The 14,733-nt window shown below is 38.3% G+C and overlaps 1 protein-coding gene across 2 annotated transcripts in view; it reads right to left on the bottom strand.

The window, feature by feature from the left end:
- Positions 1-357: 357 nt before the first annotated feature.
- dgkb (diacylglycerol kinase, beta) overlaps positions 358-14,733 on the bottom strand; it is an 85,302-nt gene continuing 70,926 nt past the window's right edge. For both annotated transcript variants that reach the window (XM_085176952.1, XM_085176951.1), the window contains 4 exons: positions 13,984-14,179; positions 7,106-7,226; positions 6,829-6,889; positions 358-3,229 (listed from right to left, as the gene is read on the bottom strand). In XM_085176952.1, coding sequence (XP_085033078.1) covers positions 3,122-3,229; positions 6,829-6,889; positions 7,106-7,226; positions 13,984-14,179 — 486 coding nt within the window. In that variant the 3' untranslated portion in view covers positions 358-3,121. The remainder of the gene's footprint in view (positions 3,230-6,828; positions 6,890-7,105; positions 7,227-13,983; positions 14,180-14,733) is intronic.

Below are 14,733 nucleotides of genomic sequence, written 5' to 3'. Positions count from 1 at the left end.
CAGCCTTGCATTTATGTCGCCCTTTTGTCAATTTTGTTCATACAGAAAACACAATATTATAATTGCAATTAAAGCGCCCACCTCATATTTGTGTCATACTTATAATTATCAATTAATCTAGCATGCATGTCTCTGGAGGAGGATGGAGCACCTGAGGAAACACAGGACCAGAGAGGACATAAAGACTGCACTGAGTCAAACCGTGCTGTTGCCTCAAAGCTTCTTTCTTTGAGGCAACAGCGCGAACTGTGACGCCTGTAGAATTTGAATCTGTTATACCAACAATCGTTTGACTAATATGTGACTACTATGCATCATTGAGGAGTAAAAGGTTAAAAAAAATTCTTGAACACAATGCCAAACAACAAGCTTTTTTATTGTTTCCATCACTTTTCTCAGTCAACACTGGCAGGCATAAATTCTTTTTAGGCAACAACAAAATGGTGTGAGTTCTAGAGTGAAGCAAAAAGCAGAAAAATAAATAATACTATGTACAAAAATACAACCTCACTGTATAAACGCTACACAATACAAAGCGAAAAGACATGGGAGACTCCTTGGCTATCGTCTCCGCTGGCATATGGCACTTATAAAGACCGAAACAGTCAAGCCTAAAATTCTTCCCAAAACATGCAAATGTGAAGTTCTATAAAAACAAATGCATTTATCAAGTGTGCCTCGCTGGTAGGTCTGTAACATAATGTCCCCAGAATATGAACTGTGCATATGTTAGTGACTGTTATAAAATGTGACTGATTTTCAGTATTGATTCTTTAAAAGGTTGTTACCAACATGTTGAATTTCTGAACTCTCTTGGGCAGCGTTCTAGATATTTCTTTAGGAATAGTTCTCCAGGCTTCTTGAATGACATTCAAAGCTCTACTTTGGACGTTGGCTTCCTTTTGGTCTCTTCTCTGTTGAGATGATCCCCCAGTGCTGCAATTATGTTAAGGTTCGAGCTCTATGGAGGCCAAGCCATTACTTAGTGTATTGTTTTGTGTTTTTCTATCCATGTATACTTTTACTGCATTGGCAGTGAGTTTGGGATCATTGTCACGCTGAAGAATTAAACTTTTGCCAATCCAATGCTTTCCAGATGGTACATCATGATGGATTAAAATCAGTTGGTAGTTTTGCGCGGTCATAATTCCAATTTTGGCAAAATCCCCAACACCACTGGTTGAAATGCAGCCCCAAAACCATGACAGAGCCTCCGCTGTGTATTACAGATGCCTGTAGACACTCACTGTGGTTGCTCTCTCCTGACCTGCTCCAAACATATTTTAACTCAAAATGTAACATTTGGATTTATAGTCTTTTTTTGTGATTTCTTTCCCTGTTTCCCTTCTTTAAGAATGGCTTCTTCATAGCCACCTTCATACTGAGAACATTTATGATGGGGCTTTGCCGAAAGGAGATGGATCAATTGAAAGGCCAGATGCATCTTTCCGGTCTCTGGGTCAAGTCTGTATTGACAAAGAGACCTGACTCAGGTGTTTTTGCCGTTTCTGAAGGACACGACTTCCATATGCTGTTTTAAGGACATAATTCAAATAAGCCAGATTTTTGGCTAATAATCCCCTTGTTGGTCCAAAACACTATTTTATGCCAGTAAACTAAGTTGTCTTTGACATTAACTTTTTTGGGGGGATATTCAACTAAAGAAATGGGATTATGCTATTAACAAGGTGCTAAAGTTAAAAATTAAAACTGTCTTTTTGCTAACTTGTCTCTTACGTAGACAACACTGAAGAATTTAAAAATCAGTGTTAAGTAGCTCAAGAAGCAAACAAACAAAAAATCCTCTGAAAATTGGACTGGACTGAAAATGAGTGTAAAAACAGCCAATATCCAAAGAAAAACTTTGAAAGCCTGTAGAATTGTTGCTCAGGAGCACTATAAAATTAAAGACAGTCTGGATACTTAGAAGCAAAACATAAAGCAATGAGGAATTTGCACAGCACTGTATATACATGAATGTCAGTAGTAATTTTGTAGATCTTTCACTGTTTAATGGACGCTTACTTGTGCAGCGGACTGTAAACCCTCATCAACAAACATCAGAAAAAAATCAGTTACCATAGAAGGTCAAGCTGCTTCTTGTGAACGTAACTATACAAGTGCTTGTACTATACAAGATAAATATTGTTGTTTTCTGTGGCTTTTCAAAGATTTTCATTCTAATATGCCTGAGTACCTGTTAAGAAAGCACAGGATCCCATAAAAATGCAGATAAATGATGATGTGGTTGAAACAGAGCTGTGCTGTAGATGCAGATTCAAAAATAATCAATTTCCATAAGTGTCAAAAGAGATCATGGTCACTCATGCAACAGAAAGTGTGCACAGATCTGGTAAAACTGTCTGGAAATCTCTCGTGCAACGTAAAACAAAGAGTGTCATGCATTTTTTATGAGCAATCAATAATCATTCCTAATCTTTCCACTGACGGAGAAGCAAAACAGCCAATCAAAACATGACAAGGATGACTTGCAGGAAACATGAAACGAAAGCAGATTCTCTGTCTTTGCACTATTTGAAGCCATTCATGACTGAAGCGTAGAAGAGATGTCGGGTAGAGACACTTCACTTTTTACTAGACACTTTGGGAAAAATCAGATGCAAACTCCAGATATGTCAGCTCCAACAGCACCAGCCGCTTTCACTGTCCATCATGCATCAGGGGTATGCAAATACAAAAATAAAACATTAGAAAACATCAATAGCAGTTAAATATGAATAAATAAATAAATACATCTCACAAAACACATTCAGCGGTGGGTTTGTTACGCATGGCACAGAGCACAACAGCAAAAATAAAAACAGAAGTTTAGAAAATAGAAGAACAGAAGTGAACTTCCATAAATAGCTTCAATATTTTTGGAGCGAAATTACACCACAGACTGTAGAAGAAAGTGTCAGTCCTAAACTCGCCTCGCTTTGGATTCAATGCGGGCTTCTCAGTGACATCTCCATGCTGCAGGCCATCCTGATCCTACACTTTGCTACTGTATGCTGGGCTATCAATCAGACAAAGGGCTCCTTTACAAACAGGCCCAGCTAAGATCAACCGGTGACTACTGCCCTGCAGGTGTGTGTGAGCACTCGGAGGTCTTGAAGGTTCAGTCTTTGCTCTCAGTGCGAGTTCGTCTGATCAGTGAAGAGAAGAAGCTTCGACCTTGTGGTGCTCCCATTAGCATGGGAGCTTGGTTCTTGTGAACGATCTCAATCTGGTATAAGAAAAGAGAGAGCTGAGATTTAGCTCAGAAAGGAAATGTGTTTTAAGCTGTCTGTTAACATCTTCACATAGCATTCTTCAGTAGCTATATGAAATCACTCAGTGCTTACTATACAGTAGACTATAAAGGGAGTTTTCCCAATGCTGCCTGGCTTATAGGGAGCATTCACTCTTTAATCCACGATGAAAAAAACTGATGTCTTGTCAATTTGTCTTTCTGCTTTGCCAAGTGTTGTAAGCCATATTCACCCACTCTTATTATTTGTTTACTCCAGCACGCCTGCTATGTACAGTGCTGTGAAAAAGTATTTGCTCCCTTCCTTATTTCTTAGTTTTCTGCATATGTGTCATAATTGCATCTATCACACTATCAAACTAATTTTAACATTTGACAAAATCAACCCAAGTAAACACAAAACTGTGTTTGTAAAATGATGACTTCATTTATTAACCAAAAAAATACTAACCACACCCAGGCCCTATGACACGCTGAATCAAGAAATTACTTAAATAGAACCTGTGTATGATATAAGTGCAGTCGGCTAAAGATAAAACAAAAAACAGATGAGAAAGAAACTCTTTAGGATCAGTCAGTCTGAAAAGGTTTAGACTCCTTTGTAAACCTATGAAAAAACAATTAAAGTACAAAAATTCTGTTCTCCTTGACTTTTTCCAAAGTCATCCAGCAGACCAGACTGAAGTCTTTGACGGGCCGATTCTGGCCCACGGGCCTCATGTTTGACACCACTGATTTAGATTTAAACCACTGAAACTATGCCAGACGTGACTGTAAGCTAAAATACTGACACATAACACTTAACACATAATATAGTCTACTTATCTTTTGATTTAAGCACATTTAAGCACAAATATGAAATTTGAATTTGAAAAATTTGAAAAATTTGAAAAATTTGAAAAATATGAAAAATTTGAAATTTCTTTCTGTTAAAATTATTTTTGTTATTATTGTATTTAATTGTTTTAGTGCACAAACCATGTTTTTGAAACAGCTCCTACTGTGAAACTATGTTTTTTTTGTTTGGTCTATTTTTGTGAGTTTTTTGTACGACATTTCTTGTTTCCAGATAAACATAATGCGATAATTTTACAGCACATATACTTCATATATATATTGATGTGATGCCACAATCAACAACAACAATAAACACAAACACAACAAACACAATGGTATTTAAACTATTATTTAGTTTTCACAGCTCATTTACAGAAAACTTTTACCCATAAAATGAAAGCGCCTCCATAATCAACAAATGGCTTTTTTGAATTATGTTTACCTTTCTTTTAAATCTCAGAAGGTTATCCCCATGAAATAATAAGGTCTCTATCCACTGTTCATTATACCCAGCACTTTATCCCCACAGAAGCAAATTCAGCAATGCATTAACAATTTAAAAAAATCCTCCATATGGATGTTGCGTCCAAATGGGTTCTTGTCAAGTGGCTTATGAATGCATATTTGAACGTCCTGACTACAACAAACTCTGAGAATCCCTGGGGTTAGTGACTCCGATAACATATTATTGTGGATTACTGTAAAGACTGAATTTTATATTATCTGACAATATCCTGTTTGCCCGCAATGATGCAATTTCTTTTAGGAGTTGCAACTGTAGATCGATGGAACCCCAAATATCAACCATCAAGGGTTGTCATATTAAGCACATCATTATAGAGTCGCACTAAGAGTCTAAACGCAGTAATGGGGAGGGGAAATGCTACCATCTGCATTCAAAAGACCACATTCACTTCAAAGGAAAGCTGCCATTTATTGTGCTCGCACTCTGACGCTGGAGCAATTACTTAGCTTTTGTGGGCTTTCTGCCATCATTAAACATGATTGAAGTTAATGTTTATCAAGTACTTTGCCATAAACATGATAGTCTTTATAGACAAGACAGTGGCCAAAAAGAGAAAAAACGATCTAAAGCGATACCTGAAATAAATTTGGATGGTAATCAAGCTCTGTTTCTTTAAGATGCAGCATTAAGTATTTATGTGGTTCCAGGGCCCATGGAACAATATGGCTTTTAGACAGAAAATAAAATAATTTGCTCAAATGAAGCATGGATGTAATGAGCTACCAGGTCACAATTAATCATCCAAATTAAGAAAACCGAGGGGGGATTTTACTTGGACCCTAATGAAGGTGCATTGTACCAGAATCAAATTTGCAAATATGGTGCCAGTTATTTTAGATCTACTCATCAGAGTGACACATGCTGCATTTAGCTTAAAATCTTAAATGGTTATGGTGTTAAACATGGTATGTATGCAAAGACTGATATGCATTTGCATAGCTGCTGTTGTTAATAATTAGTGGAACAACATCCAATTTGAAGTGTGATGTTTTTGTAGGCATTTAACGCGTTAAGTGATTCAGATTCAGTTCAGACATACAGCATGAAAAACTTTCCTTGGAAATCACTGCAGCACAATTATGTATCGTCAGAGCCCAACTTTGCTCTGTGTAGTTGTGCCAGCAGATACAAGAGCACTTGCAGACCACTTGTTTTGTCATGGCTGGGCAATCCATATGTAAATCTCGGCGGCACTTCATCTGCAGTGGCGTTCTAATTAAAGCTAAACACAACCGTAATCAACGCAAACTCAGGAGTTTCCTTTTGAAAAAACGAGCAACTTGGGCAGAGAGAAAACACTTATCGAGGTACACGTTTGCGATCTAGACGATGAGCAAATTAGAAGAAATAAGACTTGAATCATTAAGAATTTGTTATCATAAATTAATGCACTAGAATATAAAGCAGCAACAGCTGAATTGTTATATTAATCTTAATATTAAAGCATATATATTTCATATTTTTTTAAACATGTATCAGCTTTTGGTTTGTTTGTCAGAAAGCCACTTTACCCCATTTGCACAGAAATCATATTAATTAGTATGAAAAAGAAGTCATTGAAAGAAGATTTAATCAGTCACTAAGGTGGGTCGTATTAATGACTCCTGGATATCTTAACATCTTAGACCATAATGTCTATAAACCAAAACCTTCTTATGAATATGCAGATGTGTAGACAAGATTTCTGTTTTGGTTTTATAATGCAGTTGCAATCGAGCAGGCTTTGTTAGCATACAGTTAAATAGCTGATGTGGTTTCAAAACCATTGTCTTTCACCTAACAAGCATTTAACTTTTCACTTTTGTTTTTTATCTTCACGATGCCCGTGTGGGGCATTTTCATAGTGGAACTCGAGATCTCCCACACAACAGTAACAATGTGTTTCCTCAGAGGTTCCTCAAACATTCTGATGTTACTCTTTAAGCTCAGAATAAAAAACCAACAAAGAACCTTTTGAAAACTTGAATTTACAGAATGAATCATGGATGCTCATTGCCACATGTTGGAAAAATTCTCAAGCTGACTGTCAGACTGCAGATTCCATATGTAAAACGTATTAATATTTTTTCATTTGCATATCTTTTTTTTGTAAATGGAGATTACAAAATACTTTGCTCGATTCTTCTTTCACTGCTCTTACAGTTTACTCTATATTGGCATATAAATGTCTTTAGTTTGGATGAACCATTTGTGGAAATGCAGTTCAACTTACAGTGCATGGAGTCTGCATCCAAGGTTCACCATCAATCTGCATTGGAAGGGATTTACTGGTTCTGTAAGTGAAGAACGAGAAAACATGCTGTAACAAATCTTCACAATGAAACCAAATAAAAGCATTCTGCACCAGGATGCTTAAAAATCATCACCTTAATTTATACTCATAGCATTTTTATGCTTTTTCTTATATGCCATAGCATTTGCTACCTTAATAAACTAAAAACAATATAATAATTGGAAGAAACAGGCACCAGCCATTGTTAAAGACTGACCTGATAGTCACAGAGGAGCACTGCGCCAAGCGTCGTCCAGCGCTCTTCAGGCCAGTGTAGATCTGACCCATCTCCATGGCTCCTTCGAGTCCCACAACCTCCAAGAGCTGGTCAGACAGGTCTGAGACAAAAGCAACAAAGCAAAGAGAAAACACTTTTTTAACCGTGCAAAGTCCAGCCAAGTTTTGTCCTCATTAGTTATGGTATCACTGCTGCTTTTGAATGTAGCTACCATTCACATGAGAGGTAAACAATGCAAAAAACTTGTACTAGGAGTGAGAAGACACATGAAACAAAGTACAAAAGCGAGGAGGGGAAGAGGAAAGTGAGAAGGAGGTGAGGAAGAATAAAAGAACATGACATGTGATGTTCCTCACTTCAGAGTTTGCCTTCTGTTGCTGAAATATTTAATATTCACTGTTTAAAAAAAAAAGATAGAAAAAAGGCAACAAGCTACAAACAAAACAGCTATTAATTAGATTGCACCGGCAATGCAAAGCAATCTTGTGATAATATAATTATTAATTTCTCTTCTGTTTTTCAGTTATGAGCATTGATTTTACCCCTGCTGGAAGCCCAGTGTCACGCAGGGCCCATCTGTTTCGGAGGCCCGCTCTGCCTCCGACTCTCCATCAACTCATCCCTCCACAAATTAAGAAGCTGCTGCCTCGCTGTTGGTAGTATACAGACACTAATTGAAACTAAGACCCATTTTTAGGCACTCGGTGTGTGTGAGCGTGTTAGCCCCGCAATGCCGTGCGTACGTGAGTCGCGTTGGTTTCCTGAAGGAGTGTCGTGGGCGATGTTGCTGTTGCGGTGAGATGTTGTTGCCGCCGCCGAGCTGTGGTGTCCAGCTGTCACCATGGTGATGGACATGCGTCTGCCCCTATCTCAGCGCTGGACTTTGAGTGCAGCACTTTCCAGGGTCGGAGTGGAAGAGTGTGTACACATACAATCCAGAGCAGGTTGACCTCCCTGACACTGAGCTTTAAAGTTGCTCCCCCCGTCACGTGACTTCTCACGTTGATGTGAACGGCTCACGCAGGCCCATGGTGACATATATGATGGACAGCATCACCAAAGCGATAGGGATTCCTGTTTGCCCCGAGCTACAAAGATCTATTATACTCTAGAGCTCTTAGCTTGGGAAAGAATGCAAAGGCTGTGCTGGTTTAAGAAGGGCAGGAGGACCCTGTGCAGCCAACACACACACACACTGAAACACACTCACAGACACAAATTTGTTTTTAGTTACAACTTTTACGATGTCTCAAAGAATTAAAGACTAACCCTGATGAAAAAAACGAGCCTATTATTTTGTGAATTCTTGTTGTAAATCGTGCTGCTGCAGTGACATACAGTACTGTATATCACTCATTTCTTTATATTTTTTTGTTTTTAGAGCTTTCAGGCCTTCTTGTGTGTAAAATAGAGGACAAAAGGAGAAGCAGCACTCCAACTATCTACAGATGAACAGCATCTGAAAGCCAATAAAGACCTGATATAGGCCGTCAGTTAATCTATCTGCTCTTCACTGACTCCCCATTAGAAATGAGATGAATCCAAATGTATGGAGGAGGTAAGGTGAGTGGTACAATAGTGAATGTCTACAGCCATCTGTAAAACACAGCCGAGGGCGTGTCCTAGTAAAATGTAAAGAAATGAGATGTGGCTCAAATCTTTTGCACGGTACTCCAGAAGAGTAGTGTGGTTAGAGCTGAGCTACATTTCTGATGTTGTACAACATCTGTCTCCCATATAAGTTCTTTTGAACTGAACGTGTCGTAGATGCTAACAGTTGGTAAAGACGAAAAGTTTCGGTGTTTTTTGCTTCAGGCTGGGGTCCTTCTGATGTTGTTTTCCCTGGAGCCGATACTTATTATTTTTTATTTTAGTTGTTTTTAGGTGATTCGATGCTGTTTTATCTTGTTTTTGTTTTAATATAGGGCTGTTTTAATTTTATGTTTTATGTGTTTTATTTATTTATTTTGCTGTTTTCTGTTATTCTATTGTTTTAACTTATTTTCTGTACAGCACTTTGTTCCTGTGCTGGGTATTTTAAAGTGCTTTATAAATAAAATTGGATTGGATTGGATACTTTTATTTAAAGGTCCAAATAAGTTTCCAAAATTACATTTTCTAAGTTTACTTACTCTAAAGTCAGCTACACCAAAGTATATCAAGTATATTTAATTTAAAAGTAAAGATGCTCACGCAGTATATTAAGGTTGTGACAAATCATTAATGTTAGTTATGTATCAAGTTGACATACTGTAACTTAAGTTTCTTTTCTTTTCTGAAAATGAGTTTACAGACTTTCTTACACTCCAGTGCCTTGCAGTGTACACTTATTTGCACTGATGCTGATACGTTGCCTGGATCTACAGTCCAAAGAAATTAAAATATGTGCATTAGCACAACTAAACAGAATAATGAAACTGTTTAAAACTCAACAAACTCTTACCCTTACGAATTAAATTGTATTATATTTCCTGATAGGAGCATTCGGTCTCATTTTTACAAAAGCCTGAAATGAACCTTCAGGTAAAAATTGTTCTTTCAAATTAAGAGTTGAAAAAAATAGTTTTCAAAATGATAAAAAAAAAATGATTGAAACTACAGAGGCTATCTTCTGTCTCAGAATTGTAAGGAAATTGATTCTGATCAGAATCTTTTCTAATCTGTCCATGTTCCACTTCTCCATGAAATGTCATGAAATATGGCAAAATAGTACAACAGCACTAGTCTTGGAGGAGAAATGGCCTTCAGGCAAAACTTAAAATTAGGCATATTTCCATCTCTTTCTAAGAAATGAGGACACACGACTTCAATAAGGGTCTTAATGGACTGAAATCATATTTTATCTCGAGTGTTTTTGTTTTTGTGAATTTCCATTTTTTCTTCTTGAATCACCTTCAATTATTCCATTTATGGGAAGTTCAAATGATTCACCTGGATCTACAATACAAAGCACACTCGCCTAAATATAGTAAAAAACCAACATGTTCTCAGAGATAAACTGGGAGAAAAACTGAACCGTTTAGAAAGAGGCCAAATTATAAAAAGTCATGATAAGCAGTCTATGGCCAAATATAAACCAAATCATCTTATTTATTTAATCTCAAATCAATGTCTCTTACGTAGGTCAAGAAATCAGGGTTTCAAACTGATAAACACTACAAGTGATAGTGAATGAAACAATGATATGAACCAGTGTCCGTATGGGACATGAAAAAGCAGCACACTGCGACTTTAATCTTAGCCACATCTTCCCATCAGAGAGAGAGATTAGAAACAACGTCCTTGTCACTGTCACACAACTACCTGTCCAGGCCAGTGGCTGCACTGACACATGTGGAGCGACAGGGTGAGAGCAGAGGAATAAAAGACAGACAGTGACGGAGCAGAGCAGGACCAGCAGCCGATCTGCTGAAAGTAAAACTAAAGAGGAATGGCGGAACAAGGAGGGAGGGCATGTGGAGGCCGATCCTCCAATGAAAGCTTCATGGGGCTTGTCACGGGGGATCAGTCCCAAGCATCAACCCCTCCACCCACACATGAAGCCCTATTCTAAATAATTCACTCTGCAGCCATTCCCTTCCACCTGAGGGGCTTGTCTCCTGGCGTCACCAGCGGGACGATTTAACAGCTCCCGAAAGGTCAGGGTTTTTTTTTTTTTCATCCCCTAGCCACCCACCAGCCCACCCATCCACACACAGATGCAACTTCACATACAACTTGACAAAAAATGATCTCTGCCAACAGTCCTGTGCGTCACCCTCTGCCCCCTCTGGGCTAATGCACTCCTGTGTGTTTACCTCTAAATACGCTGTTCTCTTGATCTAACAAGTTTGGCTGCTCACCTTGAGGGCACCTTCCACAAGGGCATCTATTCTAAGATATACAGTACAGGTGGACAACACAAACACACCCACCCGCATCAATACACAGGCTCAAATGGGTATGGACACACATAAACAAAGGGAAATACTCCCCACTCACACTAAGTGCCTTTCCAGGTTTAGACTGTGGCCTCTATTTTTTTTCAAAATACAAACACAGAAGTGATTGATTTTTTTTCAGGGATAAATGGAGTGTTCATCATAGCAAAGCTGGGCTTTGCATTGATCAAATGTGTCCCTCGCAGTGCACATGTGCCACATGGTTCCTTTTTATTATGATTTTGCATTGGTTTAACCTGAAGTCTACTGAAATCCTTAAACCTCGATTTTTCTAACTGTCAGCAGGGGGTCGTCCAAAAAAAGAAGTCTGGTTGTATCGGTGAACATGTCCTTGATCATTTTATGGTCGTGGTTGCAAATTAGAAGTCTTATTAAATACAACACTTCATTTCTTTTCTAAATGATGGTTATGTTTGATATCCAAGACGACACAGCAGAGTATGTTACAGGGCAAGCCTACTGATGAAAATGCTCAGCTCGAAGCATCAAAAAGGTGATGTTAATGTGCTGGAGAATGACTTTTTTATCAGTTATTTATTGTAGGACTGCGTTATGTTTCCTTGTCTACTTCCTCTCTGTCTCTCACTTGTTTTCTCAGTTTTTAAACAACATAAAACAGATTAATTTTGCACAATAAATGCTGTGACTGTGAAAAAGAGTCCAATTTAAAATGTGCCGCCTTTAACCATCTTTAAAGGCAAAACAGCACCAAAGGAAACAGAAAATTGAATCACTAACTAAAAAGAATGAATGCTCCATAGTGTGCTTCACAGAGGGCTTTTTATTTTCCAGAAATTGTGCTATGGCCAGGGAAGTCTCATAAGGGATCACTGGCAGCCATGTCTGGAGATCCTTGCTGGCTCGTCATGTCTCAAAGCCAGACACTGATTGTAACATCCACTTCATCCCCAGGTACAAACACACCATCTCAGCAGGAAACCTAAAAAACATACTGTGCATCACCTGAACAGGCACAGTTAGACATGATAGAAATAAAATACAAAAGCCAAGTAAATCCAGAATTCACGGCTGTGAGTCTACAAAAGAATTCCTCCTCAACAGCAATGATTAGTAATAAAATGATTTCAATAAAGAACAGATTAGCAACCCGTTGTCATTCAAGCTATGTTGTAAACATGGATAAAATTGGGACATATTGATAGTAAAGCTTAACAAAAAGTAAAACTAAATTGTATTCCCTTTCAACAGGACTACAATAACTGAAAACACTTGTGCAGTGATGATATATTAAGCCATATTTATATATATATATATAGTTCTTACTATGTATTTGAAAGAAAGATTATATTGTCTGTAATTTTTCACTGCAGTACTAGAACATTCTGCTTTCCGGATATTTTCTACCCTTTGCTATTAACTCCCTAAAGCAGCTCACACAATTTCACCAGTTACCACAGAGCAGCTGACTCATTGTGTTTCGTTCATTCATATATTCCCATTGATGGGCTTCGTTTTTGACGTAAATGGATTCAGGGGTATGCCCAACACCCCACTCAGTCAGCTCCTATTAACAGAGCCTGTCCACTGGTGCCCACACAGACCATTAATACACAAGTGACAGTTCCAAACTGTGACATGATTGTACCTCTTCTTTGCAAACAAAACCTGCTGGCTGTGATTCACCTTGTCATCAGTGAAATATTAATGTGCTCAGGAAAAGTTTGGCCCAAAGTTTAGTCTTTGATCTGTCTGATAGGAGCAAGGACACAGACTGTTAGTGTCTGATGTGGGCTTCAGGGAGAAGAACCTCCTACACTGTCAAAGCTGTTTAACTTGCACTATTATTGTTTAACAAAGCAAACCAACCGTGGTATGTAGCATGCAGAGGTGTGACTGCTGTTGATGACTCACCAATTACGTTACAACATGCCGACAGATTTAGCCAGAAATGTTCAGCTATTGAAAAAATAGTGGGCGTAACGGCTCCCAAAATAATGTGTTATAGTAATCACATTACATTTTTCAGTCAGTTATTTTGTTACTCGTGTTACTTCATACATCTTCTTCATGTATCTGGACACAAGGTTGACAACAAAAAACCCTCCAAAACTGTCAGCTGATTTACGTTTGGTACCGATACCGGTCCGTGAGTTGTTTGGTGCCGGGCCGCGAGAGTTGAGGCTCAGGTGTGAAATGTATAGTTTTCAGGGTTTTTATCATTTTTCAGCGTTATTTTGTTATCGTTTTTATCGTTAACTTGGTTTTCCTGGGTCTTTTCACGTGTGTTATGAATAAATCTTCTTTTTTTCGGTACTGGTACTAGTTTTATTTTGTTGTATTTATCCGCGACACCTTAAAGGCCGGTCCGTGAAAATATTGTCGGGCATAAACCAGTCCGTGACGCAAAAAAGGTTGGGGACTGCTGGTTTACAGCTTTTGAGGAATAGGGATATGAACCTTACTTTTATTTTGACTGAATGAAAGGTTGAGTGCAAATGCGATATGCCTCACAGACAGACACAGCCACATTATTCTGTTAACACTACGTTGGCACTCTGGAAGCATGTGCACAGAAAACATGCTAACACAAAGCTAATGAAAACCCCCAGAGTGATGTTAAAGCTGAGCGTATGCAGACCCCAGCCCAGCAGCTAGAGCCTGAACTTTCACATCAGTTAATGCAATATGTACTACACCAAAGTGGCCACTCACCAAAAAATCAATAGGCTACATTGTAGCCTATTGAGCATGTTGTAGCCGCTACAACATGCTCCTTCAAGCTATGTTGCTAAATATGGCTTTGTAGCCACATAGCCAAATATAACACAGGTCATTGGAGCATTTTATTTAGCAATAACACATTTTCTCTGTGAGTTTAGATTCGTAATGTAATTAAGCTTTCTAACCACACTGACTTCAGCATTTATGTAAACAACTGTAAAATTCGGGTGCTACCTTGAACCGCAAACATGAGTTCTTTGGGGTCGAGCACAGGTGTCCTTTTGTCTTGACCCTTCTTTCCTCCCTTGCGGTTGCCCCTCCTCTTCTTGCTTTCACCCCATAGGTTGGAGCCACCGTGCATGCTGGGAATGTTGAGAATGGCAATGCCTTCCAAGGAAATACTGCTAAGGTCCAGAGTGACACCATCGCACTTTTAAAAGAACACAGAAAGAGAAGGACAGATACAAGCCGTTTCATCACAAGCTTTGTACTACAGTTTGATACTAAAATAGTCTATAAGATGATGAACCCTAAACAGTGTTTTTCCCCAACCAGAATATATTGCTTTGTCTAAGTGAGACGAACCTTTGATTCTTAACCAGTTCTCACCCCAGAGTGTCAATACTGCTGTTGTGCCATAACGTGACACGGCTCTTAAAAATATTAGTAAGCACAGGGAGGTCATCTTTGAAAGAGAACTGGAAGTCCACTTTGTGTAGTTGTGTTTTCAGTTACTGTTCAGTAAAGTATAAAAACTACTTTATTAGAAAAATAGAGTTGAAATAAGCTCAATTACAAAATTAACCCCAGATGTCCAAATAGTACTCTTATAACCTAAAATCAAATCTTTATTTCTAAAGTGTTCTTAAGGTAAGACAAGTTTTAGTTTCTGCTTACTCTCCACTTTTTGGTTTAATTTAGGCACATAGCTAATATATACTTAATCTTATTAAGTAGAGATCTAGGAATCAGAATTTTAGAAAG

This window comes from Neolamprologus multifasciatus, chromosome 11 (genome assembly GCF_963576455.1).
Source record: "Neolamprologus multifasciatus chromosome 11, fNeoMul1.2, whole genome shotgun sequence".
NCBI lineage: Eukaryota > Metazoa > Chordata > Actinopteri > Cichliformes > Cichlidae > Neolamprologus > Neolamprologus multifasciatus.
Note: the sequence above shows the minus strand (reverse complement) of the source record. Positions and strands in the feature narration are given on the sequence as shown.